The 24,446-nt window shown below is 42.9% G+C and overlaps 2 protein-coding genes and 1 non-coding gene across 3 annotated transcripts in view; 1 reads left to right on the forward strand and 2 right to left on the reverse strand.

Moving 5' to 3' along the window:
* The window catches only part of LOC143314530 (uncharacterized), an 81,497-nt gene extending 74,856 nt beyond the window's left edge, over positions 1-6,641 (reverse strand). Inside the window, exons 1-2 of the mRNA XM_076721594.1 lie at positions 6,603-6,641; positions 1,667-1,737 (exon numbers count right to left, since the gene is read on the reverse strand). Coding sequence (XP_076577709.1) covers positions 1,667-1,737; positions 6,603-6,641 — 110 coding nt within the window. The remainder of the gene's footprint in view (positions 1-1,666; positions 1,738-6,602) is intronic.
* Positions 6,642-14,816: 8,175 nt separating this feature from the next.
* On the reverse strand, positions 14,817-14,898 carry trnal-uag (transfer RNA leucine (anticodon UAG)). Its single transcript has one exon. It is a non-coding gene; the product is annotated as a tRNA-Leu (tRNA).
* Positions 14,899-15,643: 745 nt separating this feature from the next.
* On the forward strand, positions 15,644-23,157 carry pex2 (peroxisomal biogenesis factor 2). The gene is made up of 2 exons (XM_076760989.1): positions 15,644-15,697; positions 21,467-23,157. The coding sequence occupies exons 1-2, from the start codon at positions 15,694-15,696 to the stop codon at positions 22,444-22,446; spliced, it is 984 nt and encodes a 327-aa protein (XP_076617104.1). The 5' UTR covers positions 15,644-15,693; the 3' UTR covers positions 22,447-23,157.
* Positions 23,158-24,446: the final 1,289 nt, after the last annotated feature.

Here is a 24,446-nt window from a genome sequence, read left to right on the forward strand (position 1 = left end):
ATTTGACTGCTTTTGGCAAAGGAAAACAGCACTCAAGTTAACTCAAGTGTAAAAAACTCTGCAGGAGATTATACCCGGGGAAAATAATTAAAAAATTGGAGGGAGATGGAAAATAAAAAACTGACACCCACTCACACATCAATACATCGATAGATCAATGTGTGTGCGTGCATGCGTGCGTGTGTGTCTGCACACCATTTCAGCAGAAATATATAAATAAATCTGTAGATAAACAAAAAACCAGAGGAAATGGAAAAGTAGATAAAAGACTTAGGTTTCACCATGAACACGCACACATTTACACACACGCACATACGTACACACACACACACACCTGGCTGAGTGATGCTACCCTGGAGGGTGGCTTCAATCTGATGTGTTTAATGTTGACGCTGGTGGCAAGAAACACACACACTCACCCGCTGTTTCAACCTGCCTGTCATTTCATTTCATGAGACCTGATTTACTCATTTCATTTATTTCATTTTTTTTTTTTATTATTATATGTGCAGCCATTTAAAACGCTCAAGGTGTGATGCAAATCCCCGCGTCTCTGACAGCGAGTACGCTGACTGAGGATCCATCACGCCCTTCAGTGCCTTTCGCAGGGATGGTAAAGAAACGCTGTACAGCCACACGCTCAGTTGTGCCACATTGTGCCAGACCACGGATTCCTGCTTGGCTGGGTGCTTTAATTGGCTGCACTGTAGGCTGTCAAACTACTGACTGGTTACTTGAAACCATATTTGGACGTGGTCTCACTGACAGCTTCCGAAAAAATAAAAAAATTGCCTGTGACATTGTCGCTGTTTGGAAATCAGTTAATTTATTTAATGTAATCACACAAAGCGTGACAGTATCAACCTCTAGGATGTAGCATTTGACAGAAATCTATGACTTTATATGCTGTCAGTGCATATGCACATGCAGATGTGAAGATGTAGTATTAAAGTGCATTAGGTCACTTTCATTTCAGTGTTTTCAATCGTTTTCCTTGTCAAAAACAAGGTGAGCCTGATCCTTCTGCAATGCTGAGCCCTACTCATGGCTGCTCACAGCCAAAGCTATACATATTGAAAGCTGTCACAGGTAACTTTGGCTTGAGCAAGCGATGAGTGATTTTCGTATCCAACCCCTCCCTGGTCTGGTGAGTTCAGGTACATATGTATGAGCATGAAGATTTAGATTCAGAAAATGCTTCTTTCATTAGTTTTGTCAAAATGTGTGAAACTTAAAATAAAAACGTGTCTTTCTAGAAAGGCCTAAAGTAGAAACAGAACAAGTCTTTAGGGGGCTTGGAGCACTGCATGATGGGAAATATCATATAGGGATTTGCATATTGCCATGGGGACAGTGGTGTTTCAGCGACTCCCTGAGGAGCTCAACCTCCCTAAGGAGAGGCAGAGTCCCCGAGGCCAACTCTGTTACCTCTCCCTACGCTGGGGGACCTGTGTGTGTGTGTGTGTGTGTGTGTGTGTGTGTGTGTGTGTGTGTGTGTGTGTGTGTGTGAGTGCATGTGGTCGATTCATGAAGTTATTATAAAGAAGTTATTAGTTATTTGAGTTGAGGGTAAACTTTTCCTGGGGAAACAGCCTTGCTGATGAGTAGGGAACCTGAGTGATTCACAATCATTAGAAATCAGCCGTGTCTGGCTATATGTGCACACCTGTGTGGGATGTGAGCCGCAGGTCCAACGAGCTCATCCAGCAACAAAGTCTTCAGATCACCCTCAGGCACCTGCGAGAGATACAAGATGACATTCAGATTATTGATTAATGGTTATTATTATTGATTAAAGATCACTAGTTTGAGATAATACCAAGTAGTTTAATCTATGCTACACGGTGGGCTTTAAAGGGAAAAAGCAATACTGTACTGGCTTTTCTGTGACATAACTAACTGTGACACATTCAAAGGGAGTTGCAGTTTCACCCTAATAGAACCTTGACTTCTATTTATTAATTAGACTGTGCTCAATAAAGGCAAATCATTTTGGAGAGAGTGATTTTCTCAAGTGCTGCAAACCATGATGAAGTTTGACAGTCCACAGGAACAGAGGTGTTAAATGAGTCCCTGACTGATTGCTTGGAATTTGCAACTTGATGACCATGGCGACATAACATGATCATACCATGGGGAAAAAAAAGGACAAGAAATTTAAAAAAAAACAAAACAACAACTGTGTGCTACTGTATAAACAACTGATGAAGGAAACTAAAATGTTCTGTTTTGCTCATTTTGAAAACAGAGCCAACTGCACAAAATCTAATAAGAAAGCTGACAAAATCAAATATAGAAGGAAGAATCGAAGATGAAGTTGGAAATACGATTACTCTAATGACTTAAAAATGTGGCTTTCCTCTTTAGGGGTTTAAAAATAATATATTTGACGCACTAAGAAGAGTGCACACACACAAATACTCAGTCTCATGTTCACTGTCAGGTACAGTACACCTCCTTGGACTCAGGTGACCCTTGCCATTACACCGTCTGCCTGCCTGTCTCCGCCTGCCTCTTTTTCTGACTAAACACTGGCATGTGGAGGATGGGTGGCAAATGTCTGTCTGCATTGTTATGGTGAGGTCAATTCAAACTGTATCTGTACAAAAAGAGAACATAAAGAAAAAAACGAAGGAAATGAGGGCGGGAGAAGGAGTTGAGAAGAGAAAGAGGGAAATGCGAGAGCAGAGAGATGTAAAGAGTCCGACTTAGAGAAAGAGAGGCAGGGGGCTTGAGAGAAAGAGGGAGAACTGGCAGTACTGGTGAAATATCGGCCACTCTATCGCTGTGGTGACAGGGGTCACTCTGGGAAAAGGAAATCAATGCTGACAGCAATGACTCACAGGTCAACACATAGCCGTGTGTGTGTGTGTGTGGTTTAAATACAGGCTTGTGTGTGCATGTTTTAATTATGCATATGCTAGTGTTAAGTATGTGTATGTGTGCAAGTGTGTGTTTGTGTGAATGCAGGACGTGGGGCCGTGCAACATGTACACAAAGAAGCACCCAAAAGAGTGCGGATGGAAAGAAAATTGAAAAATCGCACAGTAGTGATAGAAAAGTGTTTCGTCGTGTGTTAGAGCACAGAAAAAATAAAATCTATTGAACCTACTGATTATAGCATGAAGATCTTGTCTTTTTTCAGTGTATAGCATGTTTTAATAATTCATATAAAGTAGGTTTAGTTGTGTATCTTGCAAGCAACACGCATGATTTTCTCCCCCAATCACAAAATATTCATATTCCAATGCAGCTGCAATGTGACAATGAGAAGACCTGGCACACATAGAGGTCAGTGGCTAATATAGGTAGGTTGTGTGTGTTTGGGAGTGTCAATATGTATGTGTGTGTGTTTGTGTGTGTGTGTGTGTGTGTGCATGCCTAAAATACCCTTGGGTTAGCAGGAGTTATGACCTGCTTACATTATTAAGGTGAGTAGTAGGCTATGTTATGTATGCCTAAACAGCCAGTCCATTCATTACAGATGCAATCCCCTAAGTACATGAATAAGCACACAGCCTACCTTCTCTCTCTGCCTCTCTGAACTGTAAAGGAGACAAAATATTGGTGTGATGCAGAGCGCTTTAGATAAATCAGAAACAGGAGCAAATTAATAATAAGGAATAAAACAACATTAGCTGATTAAGTATGTATGGCAGAGTGGCGGGTGTAATTTACAGGCAGCTGGGTTGGGTGTCCGGAATAAGGTCTCATTACGGATCACAGTGTGTGTGTGTGTGTGTGTGTGTGTGTGTGTGTGTGTGTGTGTCCATCCCGTTAGTAATCCGTCACCAGTGATCTCAGCTTTATGAAAAGGCCTGCAATCTATGATAATGAGCCCTGTGAAGGTTATGACCACGGTAAACTCATTTGTTAGAGGGAGGGCTGTATATTTGTGTGTGTGTGTGTGTGTGTGTGTGTGTGTGTGTGTGTGTGTGTTTATGTGTAATACAACTATACAATTAAAGGGTGATGCGGAAATATACTATTAAAGCAATGGCGAAAACCAGCAGAGTGCATGAGAGAGAGAAAAACAAGTACAAGAGTGAGAGAAACAGAGAGCATTACACGGATGTTGCATCACATGACTTCGTTTTCGCGCTCAGTTTAGAGACAGACAGAGAGGGCATATGCAATTCACTCTTATAGGAGGTGCTCTGTCTGTAACAAGCAGCACTGATACTTCCAAAGTGATCACATCTCAGTCGTCGGTAGTGGAGGCAAGGATGTGGAAAATAGTCAAACAAAAGCTGTCACTATGGGTCTGTTCACTGCTCGACACTGGAGGAGAGACAGCAGCGGTGGCAGACGCACTGTAGCATCAGCCATAGTAGAAGAAGTACATGTAGTCGGAGTAGAAGTGGTGATATTGAAAGCAGAAATGGAAGCACTACTTCTACTGTAAGAAAAAAAGAAAGGAGGAAAACTTAAAGCAACGTTTAGTTTGCTTCTTCTCCTCCGCTGTCACTGTTCTCTTCCCTTTCTCCTCCATTTCTACTCTTTTGTTTCCAGCCTCCACCCTCCTCGCTTTCTCTTGTCTCCTCCTGTCTCATCCACTTGCCCCCTCACCCACGCCTCCCCTCTCCCCTGTTTTTTCCTTCCCCACCTCACTTTCGCTTTTCTTGTTTCTCCTCTATCTGAAAATAGCCCTCCATTTACACAATCATTCCATTTTTCCACTCCCCTCCGTTCCTTTTGTCTGGAGCTAGGTCAACTGAAAGCAACAGGGGAGAAAAAACAAAAGCAGGCACGTGTGTGCGTGAGTCACCAGATCACAACAGAGAGCGAGGAGCGCAAAAAAAAAAATGGATAATGCGACTCACGGTGATGGTGACTGGACGGAACACGTCAGTGTCTCGTTCTACTATGTCAAAGCTTCCATGTTTAGAGGGAGTGTGTACTAAAAATGTGGGCTTTAATTTTGTCCAGAGTGAGCTTGATGCGAGTGTAAAGTGATGCAACTATGATGATAGCCTACAGGAAAAACACACACACATCTGCTGCCTTACACTCAAGGCTTTCTCTGTGCCATAAAGATACTGTATGGTAAGAAAACGAACTTGATGAACCCATATAGAAGCATACAGGTTATACAAACACAAGCTTATTCCATTTTTTATTCTACACTCTGGCAGCTCCTTATGGCAGCTTCTGAAAATACATTTGACCTATCCGTGCAGCCTGCAGAGCGGGTGACATATTTACAACATTGTTGCAAGTCTTGATTGTAAAGGGACTCAAGTGGTCACATAGTCATTATATTTCACATTCTACAGGCAGCAGCTTTAAAATATACAATTTCCTGACACACCAATTCACTGCAGAATGACTGGCAGTATGTTTACCAACTCTACTTACATTCATGGAGGAGATACTAAACATCATGGCAGATGACTGCCTGGTTTATAGATTATGCAAAACATTTGCACACTAAACATTATTTCAGGAACCTGCCCTCTGTACACTCAGCAAATGACACTTCGCAGACACTGCTTCAGTGTAGCTCCACAGCTAACATGTTCAGCCTGCAGGATATTGCACGAAATGCTAAAGCACCAGCATGGGCTGTAGCCGGGCTGCAAATAACTTTAACTTTATTATTTTTAACATCTGTTTGTATTTTTGCAATTTGTTGATTCATTCCAAGGTGACATCTTCAGATTGTTTGTTTAGGCCGACCATCAGTGCAGATCTGATATTCACTTCACACTGATGCAAACCTGAGAAAGTCCTCACCTTTAAGAGCATGAGAGCACTGAGCCAGCACATTTTTGCTCAATAAGTAACTTAAATCGTACATTGGTTAATAAAATTGTTATAGAATCATTTTCTGAAAGTCACTTTATCAATTAATGGACTGATCGTTTCAGCACTACGTTGCAGAAAATCACATTCATGCAAACACGAAGGGTGCTTTTAATTTTTGTGCTAAACTTTTGTCTCAGACAAATAAAAGGTAAATGAAAGAATTAGCATACAGGTTAGAGAGCCGCAGTCATCACGGTGCATCAGATGGACTAGTTACAGTTCCATCCTGTGGCTGATATATTAACAAAGGTTTACAAGGGCAGAGTACTACATATGTAAGTTTGGCCTTATGGCTGACCTTACAATGCACTTAGTATCCTGTACAGGGAGTAATGCTGCAGCCACTCCTACAAGCCATTTATTCCAGCTAACGACCGTCAAGCACTCATAAATCAGCATTAGGAACCTCTCTCTCTCTTTCTCTCTCTCTCTCCCTCGTTTAGTGTCCCCTCTCTTTGGCTCCCCCCTTTCCTCTGATATTTTCTATCTCATTTTCTCATGCTTCCTTGTCTTTGCCCTTGTCCACTCATTTTTACATTTTACCTCTTAGATTTTTACATCTTTGATCTTTAAACGTGCAACTCCCATCATCCCGCTTGCTTGCTCTCTGTCTGTTTGTTCGTTCCCATCTCACCCTATTTTTGTTCTTCTTATTCTCCTCTCAAATAACTGCTCCCTCGTCTTCTTTCTGTCCTCTCCTTCTTCCTTTTCTTCCTTGGGGTCCTCTACTTTTTCCACCCATCCTGCTGTTTATGCATTGCTCCTCTTGCCTCTTCCCATCCATCCTCTCTCACCCTCTCCTTCTGAAAAATTCCTTTCCCTGCAGACGACATCTCTGAAATGTCTAACCCAGTATTGGCACCTCTATTGATTTTAATTAAGCTAATTAGTTCATTATTTGAGGGATCAAATGGGGGCATCCATTACTGCATAGAGAGAGAGTGGGGGCAGGGGGGAGTAGGGGCCAGTGAAGTTAATATGGTAATGAAGACGATCAATTATCACTCACAGAAAAGTCATTAACAACAACATTAGCATAGTCAACCATCGCAACCCCGTGACCTCCCCTGCTCGCTCTTTCTCACTCTCACTCCGGCTCTGCCTCCAAGCGGCTGCTACACAAGCAGATGTATGTGTGTGTGTGTGTGTGTGAGAGAGAGAGAGAGACAGAGTCGGGGAGGGGGTGATAAAGGTCACACAGTTCAGAAACTGTTTTTAATGCAGACCTGAATTGAGTTTCCACCTTCTCTCATTGACTTGAGCAGAGCAGTCACTACTTCACAGGGTTAGCCAAGTTTGGAGCAACTGCTGCCAAAGCATGAATGGTATACAGGCTAACCAGTCCTATTCTGTTCTCCATCAGTTAAAGCAAATAAAGCAGCAATGATGCTTTTAGAATGAACCTCGCTGAATTGCTGCGGGTATGCATGTATTTGTGATGTGGAAACAGATTAAAGCTTATCTTAATGCATCTGCACAGAACGTGTGGTTGAGAAGCGAACCCACCGCCTGAATTCAAAACATCGAGGTCACTCTGAAAAGCCGCCTGTTTTGTTAATTCCACAAAAATTCCTCTTTTGGAGATCAAGACGGTTTCATGCAACAGCTGCGCCATAACTTAGAGCACTCTTTTATGTACTGTTTTGTTGAACTACAGTCAGGGAAGCAAAGTGGGTCTTAAGAGTGCTGCTATGGAGGGTGCTGCTCCACATGACAGGAAAAATTATGTTCTCATTAGCGTGGATTAAGTCATGAGACCAATTTTCTCATTTGGTTCCTGAGCCTTCAGATTTTAATAGCCCCTGTTCTGTCGTTTACGGGGAATGTCATAAATAGTCACTTTGTGAATCACACACAAAAAAAACTGGAGGCTCTCATCACAGCTGGAGATATTCCCAGCATTCAGTTAGCAAATTTGTAGTCGACACTTGTTATAACCTATTTGTTTTTCTTCTCAGATACAAATAAGACAAAAGAAATTAGGTCTTCGTTGTTAACCCTCTCTTTTATAAACAGGGGAAGCTAACAAGCATAGCAAATGGGATACCTCCAATTTAAGCCGCAGCACAACAGAATACCGCACATCCCCAGTGCAGACACAGAGTCTCAACAATGTGTTTACTAGTATGTGGGCGTTTGACTACGTCTGGTATGGTAATAATTTGAGAATTGTGTGGGAATGATGAGATGACAGGATGAGTGGATCAAAGAGAGGGCCCGTGATCCCAAATGATCCCTACTGATCTGTTCTGATCTACACTGATCCCCCTCAGGCCCTCACAGTCCCCCATACTGCCCTGCAGGCCAGGGGCTAAACTCTGGGAATTAAAAAAAATCTACCCAACAGACAAACAACGCACACAGGCAGACATGTGCATACAGCGTACAAAATGTGCAGAACTGCAAATACATAAAGACATTTCAACTGATGGATGCAAAAAAAAAGAAGCATGATACACTTGAGCAGAGACTCTAAGAACCAAGAGATAGCAGAACTGAAAGAACATGACTCACATCAGCATTGTGCATGTGTTCACTATGTTCTATGAATTGTGTAATGGAGTTCAAGTCTGACCTCAGATCTTTCTTCTCAGAGCACAGATCACACACACGTTGCTCCAAGGTTGTCATCAGTTTATTCAAGTCCTTAAAGAAACTAAATTATTAGAGGCAAATGATCATTACATGAAATGAAAACTTTTTTCAATAGTTGTTGAGAAATCTTGGACAGACTCTACAAACTCCAGCTCTGGACAAAGGTTCGATGGACCAACCAATCAGCATTCTTACCATCTGCACTCCACCGTTAGGGTGGCAAGAATTCCTAATTATATCTCTAAAATTAAGGGAGAGAGCGTTATTCATCCTCAAACTGTCGTTGGAACCCAAAGTTGGCCAACAAACGAGTCTTCAAGCAAGATACTGAATCCCTGCCAGCACCAGCAGTTGTTCCCTAGCTGCCCTTCTGCCTTTGACCTGCCTGGAACAGCTCAAGTGGAAAAAAAACATTTCTACAGAGATCAGTAAAGTTCCAATTTTATTGCATTATGTGATTATTAAACCTTAAACTGCCAAAATGACTGTCCAACGAGAGCATAACCCAGAAGATTGAAGGAAACGACTATGTGAAAGTTTCCCAGAAGTTTCCCAAAAAACTCCTTGGCACGCATAATAATACTTTTTATTGTAACCGAATGACACAAAGAGGGTTCAGCATTTTCCGTTTATTTTTTCACTACTAGCTGGAAAGCCAGTTAAATGTAGAAACTGATACTGGCAAGAGCACCACAAGGACTTGAAGTCTACATCCTGACACTAATATGGAGTCTCTGGGTGAAACAACAGCGTTTCATTTTTTTTTTTTTTCTATTTTTTTGTGATGTTATTGAATTTTGGAAAGATATAGAAATATAAACAAAGAGAAAACACAGAGAAAATGACACTACAGGGTTATACGATTTAAAAAAAAGACATTAACTCGTAAAAAATACATAAAAATATGAGTAAAATAAGAATAGAAAATAGGCTGTGTTGTAATTGGGAACAGCCATGCTGTTTAGAGCCCAGCCACCACTGTGACTACCAACTACACATCTACATCCTACATGCTACATCCGTCAGCCAGTGGATGATGTATTGACAAACAGGCTAATTGCAGAAGTCTAGAACAGACAATACAAGCCTTGGATTTCATGATATTATGACCACAAAACAAACTCTGTTTAGTGTCCATTACAGTTGAACCCTATTGTGCATCAACAAGACCATACACTACGATTCAATCAGACGTTAGCCAAGCTCCTATTACAGAGCTCATTGCATCGTTTACATGGTGGAACGGTCCATAAGTAGCTCTAAATGCTCTTCATTTGATTGGATTTCACATTATGGACATCAGAGCAGAAACACACTGTTGTCCCCTGACTATCCTAATAGACTGTTGAGTGAGGCAGTCCATTTGTTTGTATTTGTTTACCAATCTGGACCCTGAAAACATACAAAGTAAAATAAACAGACATTGAGAGCATCGTTTAAGACGGGTGAAAATGGAGATTCAAAAGCTCAGAAGATGGGTCGATAGCACGGTAACAAACTATTATGTTCCGCTCGCGCTGTGTCTCTAGGCTGCCAAAAGAAGCTGTTCTTGTCACAAACAATAACAAAACCGTGCAACTGGATGAACTGAAGGACTCTCGGCGAATAGTTGAATGTCATTTAATCAGCTTCACACCTCACCTATTCCCCTCTAGCTCGATTTTTTTTCATTTGCAAAACAGAGCCATATAAATTGGTAAAGTGCCTAAAATTCCATTACTCATAATAACAGATCTGAAAACTAACTAAAGTCGGGCCATTCTCACTATTCAGCAGGCATTCATTGTGCTATAGTATGCAAGAAACATATATATTGTATAACCTATTCAGTCAAGGCATCTGAGAAAGCCCTGTGGAAGAGAAACTAGACGTGCAGCATTTTTTGTTGCTACACCAATGCCATTGAAGAAAATGAAGTTTTAAATTGATGAAAGTTAAAATGGACAGCTTTGAATGTTGAGAAATGCAAAGCATTGTATTACAGTGACCTTTGTGACCAGTGTAGAGAGCACACAAAGCTAGCCCTCTGACCTTCTCCATAATAGCAGATAAGTACTTTGATGTATAATAGGCCATAATTACTTTTCTCTGTGCAAAATCCACTCACAAGAGCGAATATTGATGGAGGCTTGGCCATAACTGAAATGGAACAAAACCTTAAGGTCACTACATCAAGTGGCGACGATGTCTTTATAGTCCTGTCTTGCGTTGATGCAATCTTGGGAAAAAAAAAAGAAAAAACTTTAAAAAGAAAAAAAAAACAAACTTGGGTAGAGCATTTTAGCTCACGGCTCTCCACCTCCAGTCTGCTACGAATTAACAACATTTTGTGATTTCCTGCAGAAAATGGTTGGGGCCACAAACTCAAAAGATAAAAACAGAGGGCCTTTCTCTGCTTGACTCCTTTTTCAGCCAACATGCAGCTTATCCCGAAGAGTTCGCAGCATCTTTAACACCAGGTCTCAACAAAGCGTTCCTGCCATTACGCTTAAAACAGCTCTGCGCTCGTCCTAATTGCTTTTCTATATTGCCATTCTTCTATACAGTGATATTATTCTGTCTAAACAATGAGGGATTTTCATGGATTTAACTGCGAATCATATTCAATGTGATCTCCACTGATTGGATTCTCTAAAGTCGAAGAGGCCTTGGCCTCGAGTAGTGTACACAAACAAAGGATCTTGGAGACAATGGTACCACAGAGTAGAAAAGAAAGCCATGAGCTGTTATTCTCTTTCGCTCTCTCCGTCTTGTTCTCTCTCTTACCCCTGTTGTGTTTATGTGTACTTTATATTCGCGTATAGATGGTATTCATGAGCAGACACTTCATTCCATTGACATATGCTGCTCCACTTGATGCACAATACCAAATAAATGTCCCTGGTTTCAACAGGAAGGTGTGAATGTAAGTATATTTATTTGCCGTTGGGTTTACACTCAAAATTCCGTGTGTGTGTGTGCGTGCGCACAAGGGAAGCTGGAGCTGTATACCCTACATAATACAGTCCAAATGAAGTTAATGTGAAGTGCACGTACAATAACTTTATCTACGCTTTAGAAACATTTGTCAAACCTTACTTCCAAACTGCGATCAGAGGTGCACAGCCTCGTTCTACAATCGGGAACCTTGTCGTCAGCCTCCTTCTGCAGATCCTCAACGGTCTGAGCCAGCACCTGGTTCTGGTCTGCAAGGTCATTCACATAAGACCGCAGGAAATTCACTTTCCTCTGCAAGAATAACAGCACAGCAGGATCAAACGGTGGTTTATTTGTTCTGTTTTAACAAGTCGACAGTAGAAGCAAACAGTTTTTTTTTCTACAGTACAAATTGTTTTATTTTAGTCAAATCAATGACAAACTAAAATTCTTGTTTCAAACATGAGAGCAGTAAACACATAGTTTGTGCATCCAATCCAGCAGCTTTGCCTAAGAATTACATTGATATACAACTATTTCGTATTAGCTTTGTATGGTCTGGGGGAAGCATAATTGCATTTTTCCGAACATATGAACACAATATTCATAAGCATCTGCAAAATTTTCCCTGGCACGTTTTCATTTGTTTTCCCTACAATATCCACTCATGTGGACTGTGATATGTATATTTACGATTATGTTTAGGCAAATAAAACACATGGTTGAAGTAAGAGAAAGATCGTTGGCGAACATAAAACAAAAAAAAATAAATGTTTACAGCACGCTGACTTACAGCATGGGAAGGGACACAAAGGCCAGTCGATGGTGTTGAAGTCAAGCACTAAACCAATCCATCCATCCCCAATTTCCTCTCTGCAGCTTTTCACTGTGCTGTAAGAACATCACATTACCTCCTCCACTGGGGCCAAAACTTGTCAATGAACAGAAATCGCTCTGGCAAAATTAGTCGCAATATGAACCAAAGACACAGTAAAGACGGTATGTCATCTCCGCTGACCTATAAATGGCAAACCAGTGTTTTTGAAATTGACAGATTAGAGGAGTGAGATGCATGATTTCCACAAGCATCATCAAACGTCAAAGTGATGTCAGCTATCACAACCGGATGAGCGCAAAAACAGGGGCGGTCCCCCCCCCCCCCCAACGATGATCTCACAAGGGAGACGCGAGAGCTCCCCAGACAGGCCGGGGAACAGAACCTGAAAGAGTATGTTTTATTTAGCTTTATTTAACCTTTGTGTCTTTAGGGTAATCCCACTGAGATTAAGAATATGATCAAACGGGGAGATACATGGCAGGCTGTGATTCTTTTACCCCGTGACAAAAATACACATCTGAAGACAACTAGCTGAAAATGGTGACATTTACGGCTGATGGCCAGGGGCTCTGGTTACGCCGCAACAAGCAGTCCATGCATTTTTAACATCCAGAAACGAGAGCAGTAACACCTTTCTCATGAGGGAAGCTGAGATATGTAATAGCCTAAAATGACATCGTCAAAGCTGAAGATGCTTTAACATCAGATTTACGGTATATTTTCACTCGTTTAGTTTAATAACATCCAGTTAACACATAGGCTTTTTGCTAGTACAACTTTACAGTAGGAATTATTTTCCTGTCTAAATCATCACTTTCATCAGGAAGCATCACGCTCACAAGGGGTATTGAATCAGTTTTGAAATTTAAAACATTCTTTTACTTTTCCGAAACCTCTACAACTCGCCCTGCCAGACAGGGAGGTCAGATACTCTTGGCTCTCATACAGCTGCCCACCTAGGATTCACAGTGGATGACCTCTGAACTGTATTATTAGAAAGGAATACTTTATGAGCAGGCAAGAGTACGTAGTTGGTCAGGGGTTAGGGCAGGCTAAGACACATGTTATTCCCTGTTGCTGCTTTGTGTCTGGAAGAAATGCATTTCTAAGTTTGCATGATATTGTTTACAAAAAAATAGGTCACCCGAACATCTCCGCAACTGACTTAATACATCAAATCCTCACAGTTCTTCAGGACGGGCTTTCAGGTCAGTCTTTCATCTGAAAAACTTGCCTGAGCACGTGTTCTTTAAAGATATTGTACTGGTAGCCAGATAGCACACATATACAATGATTGCAGCTCTGATAAAAGGGGGTGCCACTGAAATTCAGATTCCGTTTGCCTTAGAGGAGCACCTGTACATCTGTGTTCGTAAACGTCTGTCCCCTACAGCCAAAAAAGTCAACAAGCGGTTCATACCGTCCCCTGACGCATAATATAACACTGATGTATAGCTTCAGGGAGAGTAACTTTACAAAGATGGTAGATGTGACAGTATCTAAGATAACATTCTAAGGTTGACACTGTATTTTAAGCAGAGGAAATGAAAATGCATCCATTATATGAAACTCAAACTGTGCTGGTTTTCTGTTTTCCTGCTTTGCAACAGCTATGCACGATCACTGCTTAAGTATAAGAAAAAATACTTTACATATACAGTGTTTAACATGTTAGGGAACATCATAAACGCACAACGGGCTCATGGATGAATGGGCATTGTGTTTTCAATGGACAAGCTTTATGATTAACTGTCCACATCAACCTTTAGGACTTGGGAGCTCTTGGGTTCTAAACACATAACCTTGTTAAGGAGGGCCGCGACTGGGGCCGGCTGACCGAAACCCATCTCTGAAACCTTGTTACACTTGCTTTGATGCACAGCCCAGCTCACACAGGCTACATTCTGTAGCTAAATGATGTCACATGACAATCCTGATGATTAGAAACCTCGCTTTTTTAAATATGAGTGTGGATCTGTGTTCCTGATCTCTGCCGCTCAGATGGAAACATAATGCAATTTGCCACCTGTTACAAGTGCTGCGGCTTTATGAAAGCACCCCTGCGCTTCCTCCTGTCATTTGTCTGACAAGACAGAGGTCATCTTCTGATGGCAGAGTCACGGTGGACAGGATGCTCTTTGATTTGTATCGGATGGATGATAACCTAATGACAATAGATGTCGACAGAAAACTACAAATCTTGTAGAGACTTTGGGTCTGAATGGGGTTCGCAATAATGCTCTTTTTAAAAACTTAATTTATGCTGTTGTCTGGACCCATGAATATAATCCAAGGCCCAGAACCCTGGATGGTTACCTATTGAAGCTGCAGCATGCACCATTACAATGAGGAATGTTTTCATTTCAGCATTGATTTAGTCACACAAGATACAGTATCACTACGGAGTCAGTATTTGATAATGTCTGATCAGATGTATGACTCATATCACTGTGTCCTTACCTCGCAGGAAACTAACACAACAAAGGTCACATTGGAGAAAATGTACTGTTACAAATGATGATTGTTTTCAGCGTGGATAGAACAGTTGAGAAATGTTTTGGCGTGCAACAGACTTACAAAAGGGCCCCACGTCTCATAACACTTTTGCAGGAGTATCATTATATCTAACCCGATATATCACAATGTGAAATCTTCATAATGGCAGCGGTGGGATTCGAACCCACGCCTCCAGAGAGACTGGAGCCTAAATCCAGCGCCTTAGACCGCTCGGCCACGCTACCGTTGGCCACAGCTGACACATCTGCACACATCTCCTCACCTGCAGCAGTTCCTCTCGGTGTACACTTGTGTCCAGCTCCAGGCATCGCGACCTCTGCTCGTAAAGTCCTTTGAACTCGTTTAGAAGCTGTTTGATGTTGTTTGTCTCAGTCCCGGAGCCCTGCATGGCAACTTTCAGCTCTATTTCCCCAGAGGGAGAGGCGAGGTTCAAAGTATCAGTTCCCTGACCCGACAGCTTGGCGCTTGCTCCTCAGTCTGCGGTTGCTGTCTTTTGGCTCATAGTTGTGCAAGTTTTCAGCAGTGCTCAAACAAAGTACCTGCGCTGATTATGAACCAAACCGCAGGCTTTAAAAAGCTAACAAACTAATACACATAATGCCGGCGTGTCACTCTGGTTAATTCTCGCACAGCTTTATAGTTCACATGATTAGACGGCTGTAAAGCTGACAAACGGTAATGCCTCATTTTGAGTGCATGTAAGACGTTATCTTTGTTACTTTGTGTGAATCACCGCGGCCTCACCAACGACTTGGTCGCTATGCGCCGTTACTACAACCGTGGACTGTGAATAAATTGTATTCCACAGAGATCAACGTTTCCTGTACAGTTTGCCGCTGGTTTGGCGCTGTGTGATCTGATTGGCTCCTTTTAACCATTTGCCCTGTAGTCGTGACGTTCCTGCACACCATTGGTGAGTTTTCTTTAAGAGGCGTGGTCCGGCGTCACAACCCGGAAATACACATTGTTTTCGTTGTATCAGGGAGGCTGCGTACAGTCCACTTTTCCTGTCAAACGAAATGGGTAAATATATCTTCGTTGTGTCGTTTAGCGAACATTCAAGTCTGCAGTATTTTCTTGTATACACTCATATTTCCACACGAAGCTCAAATGCGGCACGTCGGCTTCTTTTAAGACCGATGTTATCGCCTTCTTGGTGCCGTTTAATGTCGATGTTGTGTCTCTAAAGCAACGTATGCTGCCTTTTTTCTACACGTTTGCATCAAAAATCCAATCGATTGTTGGTGTCTGCCGGCTTGTATAGTGCATACGGTTCACATGGCCATCTGCTGTGAATTCGTATTCATAAGGAGTCATCTTCAGATATGTTTACCAACTGCAGCTGTGCATGGTAACCTTGTGAAAGTGTGTTCCTTCAAGAGTATGTTATACTGCTCCGCACATAATTCCATTATTCCCCTAAATAATCAGTGCCAGGGATCAAAACCTTCCACATTGAGATTCAAGGCAAAGTTGATCTTATTGATTTTCAAGAGACTACTCACTTCATTTCTCTCATCCCAATCATCGCTCCTCTACTCTTATCTTTCTCTTGGTTATATCTCTCTTTTCCAGTGGCTTTGACTGCACTTCTCTTGCACACTCTGCCAAAACCTAATCCCCACTGTGATTATCACATAATGCTCTTGCCTTATTATCAAAATGGAGCAGATTTGGGTTTTGTTGTTGTTAAAGACTGATGGGCATGGGCTAAAAAAAAAAAAATTAAGAGACAATGTCATTATGAGGTGAATGTGGAGCAGTTGATTGCATGAGATTGAAGTGTAGGCGCGTGCCTCTGGAGCTAAACACTTAGTGTAATGAGTGTGTTTTCAAGGGAGTCATTGAAGTTAAATTGGGCTATGAGCTCACTCGGGGGTCATAAGGTCATTTTATACAGTTTCTGGATGAAGGCGAGTGATAAAGGCAGTGGGGTTATGTGTGCACTTATTGGGGAAAAAAAGGTCCACCCTAGATGGATTATCTTTATAATTTTAGTAATTTAATAGAGCAAAAAATAAATAAATAAACGTGATATTCTGCATACATTGTGTCATATTTCATGAGCAACAGTCCCAAAGTTTTTAACTTTGGGACAATTACAGTCAGTCAAGTCAATTCATTATCTAAAGTTTCATCAGTTATATTTCAGTGCTACACTAGAATCCATACGTGGCAGATTTACATGGACTCTTATGAACTTAAACTGGCTTTTATTACAGATAGGTGATGTGAGATATTCTCTGAACACCCTCTATGTTTGCAGTGCACTAGTTGTAATTTACACATTGCTAGAATGCCCCTTTTTTCTTATTTTTTTGCAGAAAATCAAGGCATTAAACTTCCAAATTGAGATGAAAGCATAACATGTCATTAGGGGTACAGTTTGCAGCAGCACCTGCCCAATTTCCCAGATCAATTCGCCGATTCACGTAGAAGATGAATGAAAGCGGTAGCATGTGTACGGTGGGTTTGACTGAGCAAACTCTCGCTCATCTTACAGTGGCCTTCACACTCTTATAGATTTTACTGGACACAAAAAGCAGCTTCCCCACAGTTTTGGATTTTCCACTCCCACAGACATTTTAACCGTTGCACAGACTAAAAAACAGACAAAGTGTTTTATATTTTATTATGCCCGTGTTTTTCATGCATAAAGAGAAGCTAAGAAATGTGCTGATCAAATATTCCTCAGTGTAACGCTTTCTATTTGCATGAGGTGAGGCCCCAGTGATCTCTCATTGACTCAAAAGAAAGACACAACTTTAGTTCTGCCTTTTATTAGCTGTTCCACTTCTTCTTCCACGTTCATTGTGCCTCTCTGCCCTCTAAATGTTTCATGACTTTTTAAGTTGTTTTTTTGCAAACCCCTGTACTTATTACTCATACAGCCTTAGCATACTGAACCTTCGTACTCATGAAATCAATTAATTCTCTTAAATAATTTACCTTCTGAGCAAACCAGATTAAGCAGAGCAAATTTTTTTTGCGTGTCAGATGTGCTGTTCTAACTGATGTGTATTTTTTTTTTTTTTTTTTTGTGTTCAGGCATTAACTTGGCCCTCACCCCATGGTGCGGAGGAGTCTTGGGTGATTAGAGAAAGAGGAGAGCCTTGATAAAGCATTAGTGTGTGACGCGCACACACACACACACACACACACACACACACACACACACACACACACACACAGCCTGAAGACCCCTCTGTGCATTTGCACACATTCATTTTTCATGAAACAGGCTCATAACAATTAGTCTGGTTACCGCCTGGGTAATCTTAGCGTCCCCGTAATGCCTGTGGTCTGCTGTATGACATCACTCTCTTAAAAGTTCTAAATCTGACATTCTCATCCGTTTTCATAGTGAGGACATTAGCAGGCCATGGCTAATAGGCCCGTACTCGTTCCTGGCGAAAGAAGGGCAATAAAGTGAGAGAGCCGGAGAGAGAGGGGAAAAAAAAAAAAAAAACGAGACAGGAGTGCTCAGAGAAATAGGTTTTATTCACCAGAGCTTTTACACAAATTAATTTACATGAGCGAGAGAAGAAAATGTAAAGTTGTAATCCAGCATGCTTTGCCAATGCGTAGCCTATTTCTCGCTACAAGCATCATAGAAAGCCAAGTGAACATTTATGCATTATTTCAGCAAATATATTATGCTAACAACCATAGCTAAGTGCTCAGGAATTTGAGCTCTACGCCACGCCAGGAGCTAAATCGAGACTTCTGGACACGCGCTCTCCAACTGGCACGGGATGATAGCCTTGTGTGCGGCTTCAGAGCGTTTGTCCGCTGCAGAAAATCCAAAACGCAATCCCCCAGGGATATTCCACCTTCCCAGCATCCCTCAGCCTCTTGTCCCCTGCCCTAAACACCCCTCATCCCCCTCCCTAGACACCAAAGCCAAGGTCAAGAAGAAAGTGTAGCCTTCCTCTGTCTATAGGCTATTCCCTAGATGCCCGCACCTCAGTATGGCGGAGCCGTATGTACGCTTCAGGAATGTTCCCTCCTCCTTTATTGTGACCGCCAGTCTCAAGGTCAGCTCCTAGGGAGAGGTTTGTGCTTATCTGTTTTCCCCCTCCCTCGTTTTTTCTCCTTAGCTATCTTTGCCCCCAGTTTTTTTTTTTTTCTTCCTTCACTGTCTCAGTAGACAGTAGTTCAGAGCTCCCAGCTGGGGTTTTCATGACGTGTTGTCTGACGTGTCCGTCTTTTTTCGTCCGTCTCTTTGTCTGTCCGTCTTTCTGTTGGGTAGCTGTCATTACAGCCCGCTGTCTAGTTTTCAGAGGATGCGGTGCAGCTGCGAGGCTTCAGTCTGATGCTCTGTACGCTTTTGCTGCCTCCTTCCCCGCACTGGTCGTGGCCCCTTTTGCCTTGGAGCTATGTTGCAGTGTGTTCCCTGTTAGATTGGATATTGTTGCTGTTGTTGTCTGTAAGCTATGGCAGTCAGCCTTGAGTCAGTGCACTATCTTTGTCTGAACAAGATGCACAAGCTGAGGGAACAAGGGGAGAAAAAGACTCATCTGACCTGAATCAAAATACCCTTTTAATATTCTCAGGAAGATGGTTTTAAAACATTTTACACGGCCCCGATAGAAAAACAAGACCCCGGGCTTTTCAGGTGATTTTCTGCTGATTTTCATCGAACTCCTCTAACCTGCCTTTTGACTCCGTTGGTTGTCAGCCGCCGACTCTCCAAGAGAGAGCGTTTTGTCTGTGGGTCGGTCGGTTGGCTGACCCACGAGAGAATCATCAATTCAATATATCTCATCAGGTGTGTGTGTGTGTGAGCGCGCGTGAATACATCAGAGTCCGTCTCCATGTGTCTGTGTATGCTTTCTGTGTGCACATGCTGTAGTGTCTGTCCTCTAGCACACACACCACGCCAGCACTCTGTAAATACTGCCATTGACTGTGACTTTTGACTATTACATAAGGAACATGGATTTCCAGCTGTCCACGGTAAAAAACCCTGTAAATTCAAATGCTTAATTTTTATAGGCAGCCCGGCATTGACTGAAGTGTCTGCTTGTTATATATTTGGCAAGTGCTGCAAGTCTGAAGGGAAGCTGTCAATAGCAATCCCAGCTATTGATATGGCAGTGGGCAGGAGATGTTACTTGGCCCCCGACTCCGGCATCCCTCTGATCCCTCTACATCATAATTACATTAATATTGACAGACCCTTGACAATAGTCACATTACTATTGATAGGTGGCTGTCAATACCGTGTTTCCCCAAATAAAACATATTCATTCATAACTTGTAAACTGCTCGATAAAAGGCTTTGAAAAGAATATTGGACCCGGCCGGGTTTACTCTCCCGAGAGGGCTGCTGCTGTGACGGGGATTTCCACCACCTGGCTGTGTGTTTGTGTGCGCGTTTGTGTGTGTGTGTAACTGTGGCCTGATAGATTAATTTAGCTCCATATTAGAGCTCTACATAGATCAACTCTAGCCTTGACATACATACATAGTCACACACACACACACACACACACACACTCATAGGGACATAATCTGCACTTTCTTCCATCAAGGAAAAACTTTCAGATTAAGCTAAACAAATGGAGCCTGTTTATTGGTTACCATACGCATTCAGACTACCTCTATTTTTTTTTTTAATCCAAACTCTACTTCCATCACAGGCGAGGTTCTAGTCACTAAACATGGCAGCATTTCAAATGCAGCTCAATGAATTTGTCACACCTGCTTACTTCAGCGTGAATTCACTCTTTTTTCATTCATTTGCTAATTCTAACTTAGTTGGACGGTGTATCCCGGCTCTATTGAAACATCATGAATACACAGATGGTCCTGTGCGCCACAGTAAACCCAAGCATCGCCACCGCATATAAGAGTGGTTTTTTTTTTTTTTCACCTCCTCGAGAAACGTCTAAAGTGACCATCATCTCTCTCTCTCTTTCTGTCAAAACTGCCATATTTACCCGGCTGAAATCTCTTTTAAAGCCTCGTGACAAATCCTGTTCAGCGAGACACAAAAGCCACTGTCAGAAAAAGGCCTCTCTGTCTCTCTCTCTCTCTCTCTGTGGGCCTCTTGCTCTGTCTCTCCTTGCGTTAGTTAGTCTCCCACTTCTTAAGCGTTTCATTTGAGGAAAGGGCAGATAAAACCGGGGGAACTGTGAGCAGTTTGGAAACGTGTGCAGCGCAAAATAGCCCAGACGTCACAATTGTGAGATCCCATATGGAGTCGACTCTAGGGGGAGGAAAATTGTTCCACATTTGGCAGATGTTTACGGTGTACCAGAGACTGTGCCGTTAGCCTAATCCCTAGTGATGTGATTTGTACACACACCCCTATCTCCAGAGGGCGCAGGCACCAAGAACCCCTGGGCTTCGCCTCCTCCGTGTGTGTGTGTGTGTGCGTGTGTGTGTGTGTGTGTTTATACACTGGAGAGAGTAGTCTAAGACCCCCTGCTCTTCTGCATTGCGCAGCTCAAAGGTTGCATTAAGGACGGGTTTTACATGTGAAAAGTGATTTCCGTTCCTGTGTATAAAGAAAAAATAACCCTCCAAACAGGATGGGCTTCACCTCCAGGGCCTCATTCCTCCCAGCAGCCTGGTTGTCCTTTTAATAGTTGTGGCTCTGTGTATATTTTGTTCATGACTTCGATAAATGAAGTATGGCGTTACGTGCACGCCAGTGAGGTATTTAATAATGTAAAGTCGTGAGACATTGATTTACTTGATCTTTCACAGTTTTGGGGAAAATTCAGGGTGTTTTGATCTACTCATGTCACTCATATGTCCTTTTTGTTTGTATTTTTCCAACAGGTTTGGAAAGCGAGGACAATGGGAAAAGGACAGCAGGAAGTTCCGGTCCAGAAACTGACCCGCAGACCCCGGTATTGCGCATCAGCCAGCTAGATGCCCTCGAGTTAGACTCAGCCCTTGAGCAGCTGCTGTGGACCCAGTTCTCCCAGTGCTTCCAGAATTTCCGCCCGGGCCTGCTCACCCCGCTGGAGCCTGAACTGAGGGCTCTGCTCCAGCTGCTCCTTTGGAGGTTCACACTGTATTCTAGCAGTGCCACTGTGGGCCAGTCTTTACTGAGCCTCCGCTACCACAACACCCTTTCCTCGTCTCCCCGTTACAGACCTCTGTCCCGCAGGCAGAAGTTGGGTCTGGCTCTGTTCACCGCAGGTCCGCGCTGGCTTCAGGAACGTTACCACAGTCTGCTGCAGTGTTTGGGTTTGAATGCAGGGGGGCCTGTGTCTGAAAGAGACAGTGGTTTACTCCAACTGTGTCTCCGCAATTGCCTGAGCCTTGTTTCTGCTATCGCCCAGGCTGCAAGCCTGATCAACTTCCTCGTGTTCTTAAGGAAAGGTCGCCATCCTGTCCTGGCCGAAAGGATCATGGGAGCACGGGCCGTTTTCAGCAAGCCCAACGTGGTCCGGGACATATCCTACCAGTACATGAACCGCGAGCTGCTGTGGCACGGCTTTGCTGAGTTCCTCATCTTCCTGTTACCTCTGATCAATACAAGGAAACTGAAGACAGCAGCGTCTTCGTTCGTCTTTGGGGCAGAAAGCGCCGATGGAGAGGGAGCGACAAAAGGGCAAGGGGTGTTCAAAGAGTGCGGACTGTGCGGAGAGTGGCCGACCATGCCTCATACGGTGGGCTGCCAGCATGTTTTCTGCTACTACTGCATCAAAAGCCACAGCATTGCGGATGCTTACTTCACCTGCCCCAAATGCGGTGCAGAAGCCGGACAGCCCGAGCTGGTCAAGATGGAGGTGGAGATGATTGGCAGGTGATGATGTCAACAAGAAGTCAGGGACTTATTGGAAGTAGCCTGGTGGTTCATATCTTTATAGCTGTACCAATGGAACACACATATGCAGTGAACAGACTCATGACTAACCCCAGTTGTGTGAGTGTGAAAATGTATCTTAAAGTTTACCGTGTTTTGATGAAAATGTACTAAATAATTAAACTTTATTGTATCTTGCAAAGACAGGATTATATGAAAACATGAAGAAAGGGGTTTAACAGTACCTGGTTTGTGTACATTCCTCCTTTTTGGAGGATTTACATAGTACTTGTGTATGAGTTTATGAGAGGACTTCGGTCTTTATGATGTCTGTCCTTTCTGAGCACACATCGACCTTCTATGTTTAATGTATGTGTGCATATATTGACAATCCTCTGCCCCTTCTGTTTCTCCGGCTGGACTTTGGACAGAACTATTTGTCTTTGGTGCACTGGACGGACTACAGAGAACTACGCAGAGCATATATTTGATGAGTGAACGTGTTGATTTATGCTCCAAATTGGCTGTGTGTTAGCACGTGTGTGTGTGTGTGTTTGTTGAAATGGGAATATTTGTTCTGATGAAAAATGCAGAAAGTCAGCTGAATAAATAATGGGAGGAATTTTTGATGTCTCTCATCATGGCCAAATTAGCATTTGTTGTGTATTTTGTGCCTAAATTGTATTTCAACATCATTAAAATTGATAGAGTGTTACCTCTTGGGTGTTTATTTAGTTAAGTGGAGGAGAGAGAGATGAGGGAAAGTTATAACAATCAGCACACTTCTCTCTAGACAGGCCCGGTCGTTCTAACTCCCATTATCCGTTTTCACAGCACCCCAACATGCTCAAGATCAAGGGGGCAGCCGGGGGCTTGGATTGACTCTCACACACACACACACACACACACACACACACACACACACACACACTTGACAGCCAGCCTCTCTTTTCCCTTGGCCTTTCTCTCTTTTGCTGCCTTTCCATCTCTCCCTCTGTAATCTCTAGGGCCCTCGCCCCTATAAGACTGTAGTAAACTGTACCAAAACCCTGGCAGTCGTCTCCTTCCTCGCAGGCGAATTACTCTCTAATCCCTGTAATGAGTCCAAAGATGCTTATTTATGCTGGAGTTAACCTCCACCAGTGAGCCCAGCCCCGGGCCAAACGCACCCCAGCTGAGTGAAGCCTTTCCTGGGCTGACAAGGGAGGAGTGGGGAGGAGGGGAGTGCTACCTCCCACCTCTCCTTCCCTCCCCCTCCCTCCCCCTCTCCCACTCTGATCACTAGGGCTTAATTGCTGATTGCCGAGACGATCAATCGGAACTGCAGGCGTGATAGAAAGCCTATTGCGGAGAGCTGGTGTCAGATCTGCCTGCTCAGAAAGACGTGCACACATTCGCACTCAGATGAGGTTAATGTTTCTGTTGAGCGGAGAGGAAAAGCATGAAATATTTGTCCTCATGAGGTGCATGAATGCCCCGAAGAATACCGGGCCGGTGTGCTGGCTGATGTTAAATTATTTATGTTACTGACCGATGTGATCTTTATTTCTCCTAGAACTTCCACAGGACTGTAGAGTGTATGTGCCAGAGTACATGTCCTTGGTGGTAATGCAAGGCCAAGATTAATGAATTGTATGGTTTAAAGCTCATATAAAAGTATTGAAATAGCCCCTCGTTGGATTAAAAGAAAATGTACACCTTGAGGTGGGGGTTACAATTCTAGATGATGATTGGTTTAGACACACACAGGGGTCCTCTCTCACATCAAGGACACATTGACTAATGAAACCTATAGCAATGCATACAAGATAAAGCCCAAGACAGGGAAGTGCATTTGTCAATATTTTATGCACTACATTACATTAATGTACAGCAAGTCCCAGAAAGCGAGATTAAGGAGATGTTTGAGATTAGGGATGCATATATGATCAACCATAATGCCGCAGGGAGTTGTCATTGTCTTAACATTCAGACAGACTTACAATCCAAACCTTTTTGCAGATA

The sequence above is a fragment of the Chaetodon auriga genome, chromosome 21 (assembly GCF_051107435.1).
Source record: "Chaetodon auriga isolate fChaAug3 chromosome 21, fChaAug3.hap1, whole genome shotgun sequence".
NCBI classification, from domain to species: Eukaryota; Metazoa; Chordata; class Actinopteri; order Chaetodontiformes; family Chaetodontidae; genus Chaetodon; species Chaetodon auriga.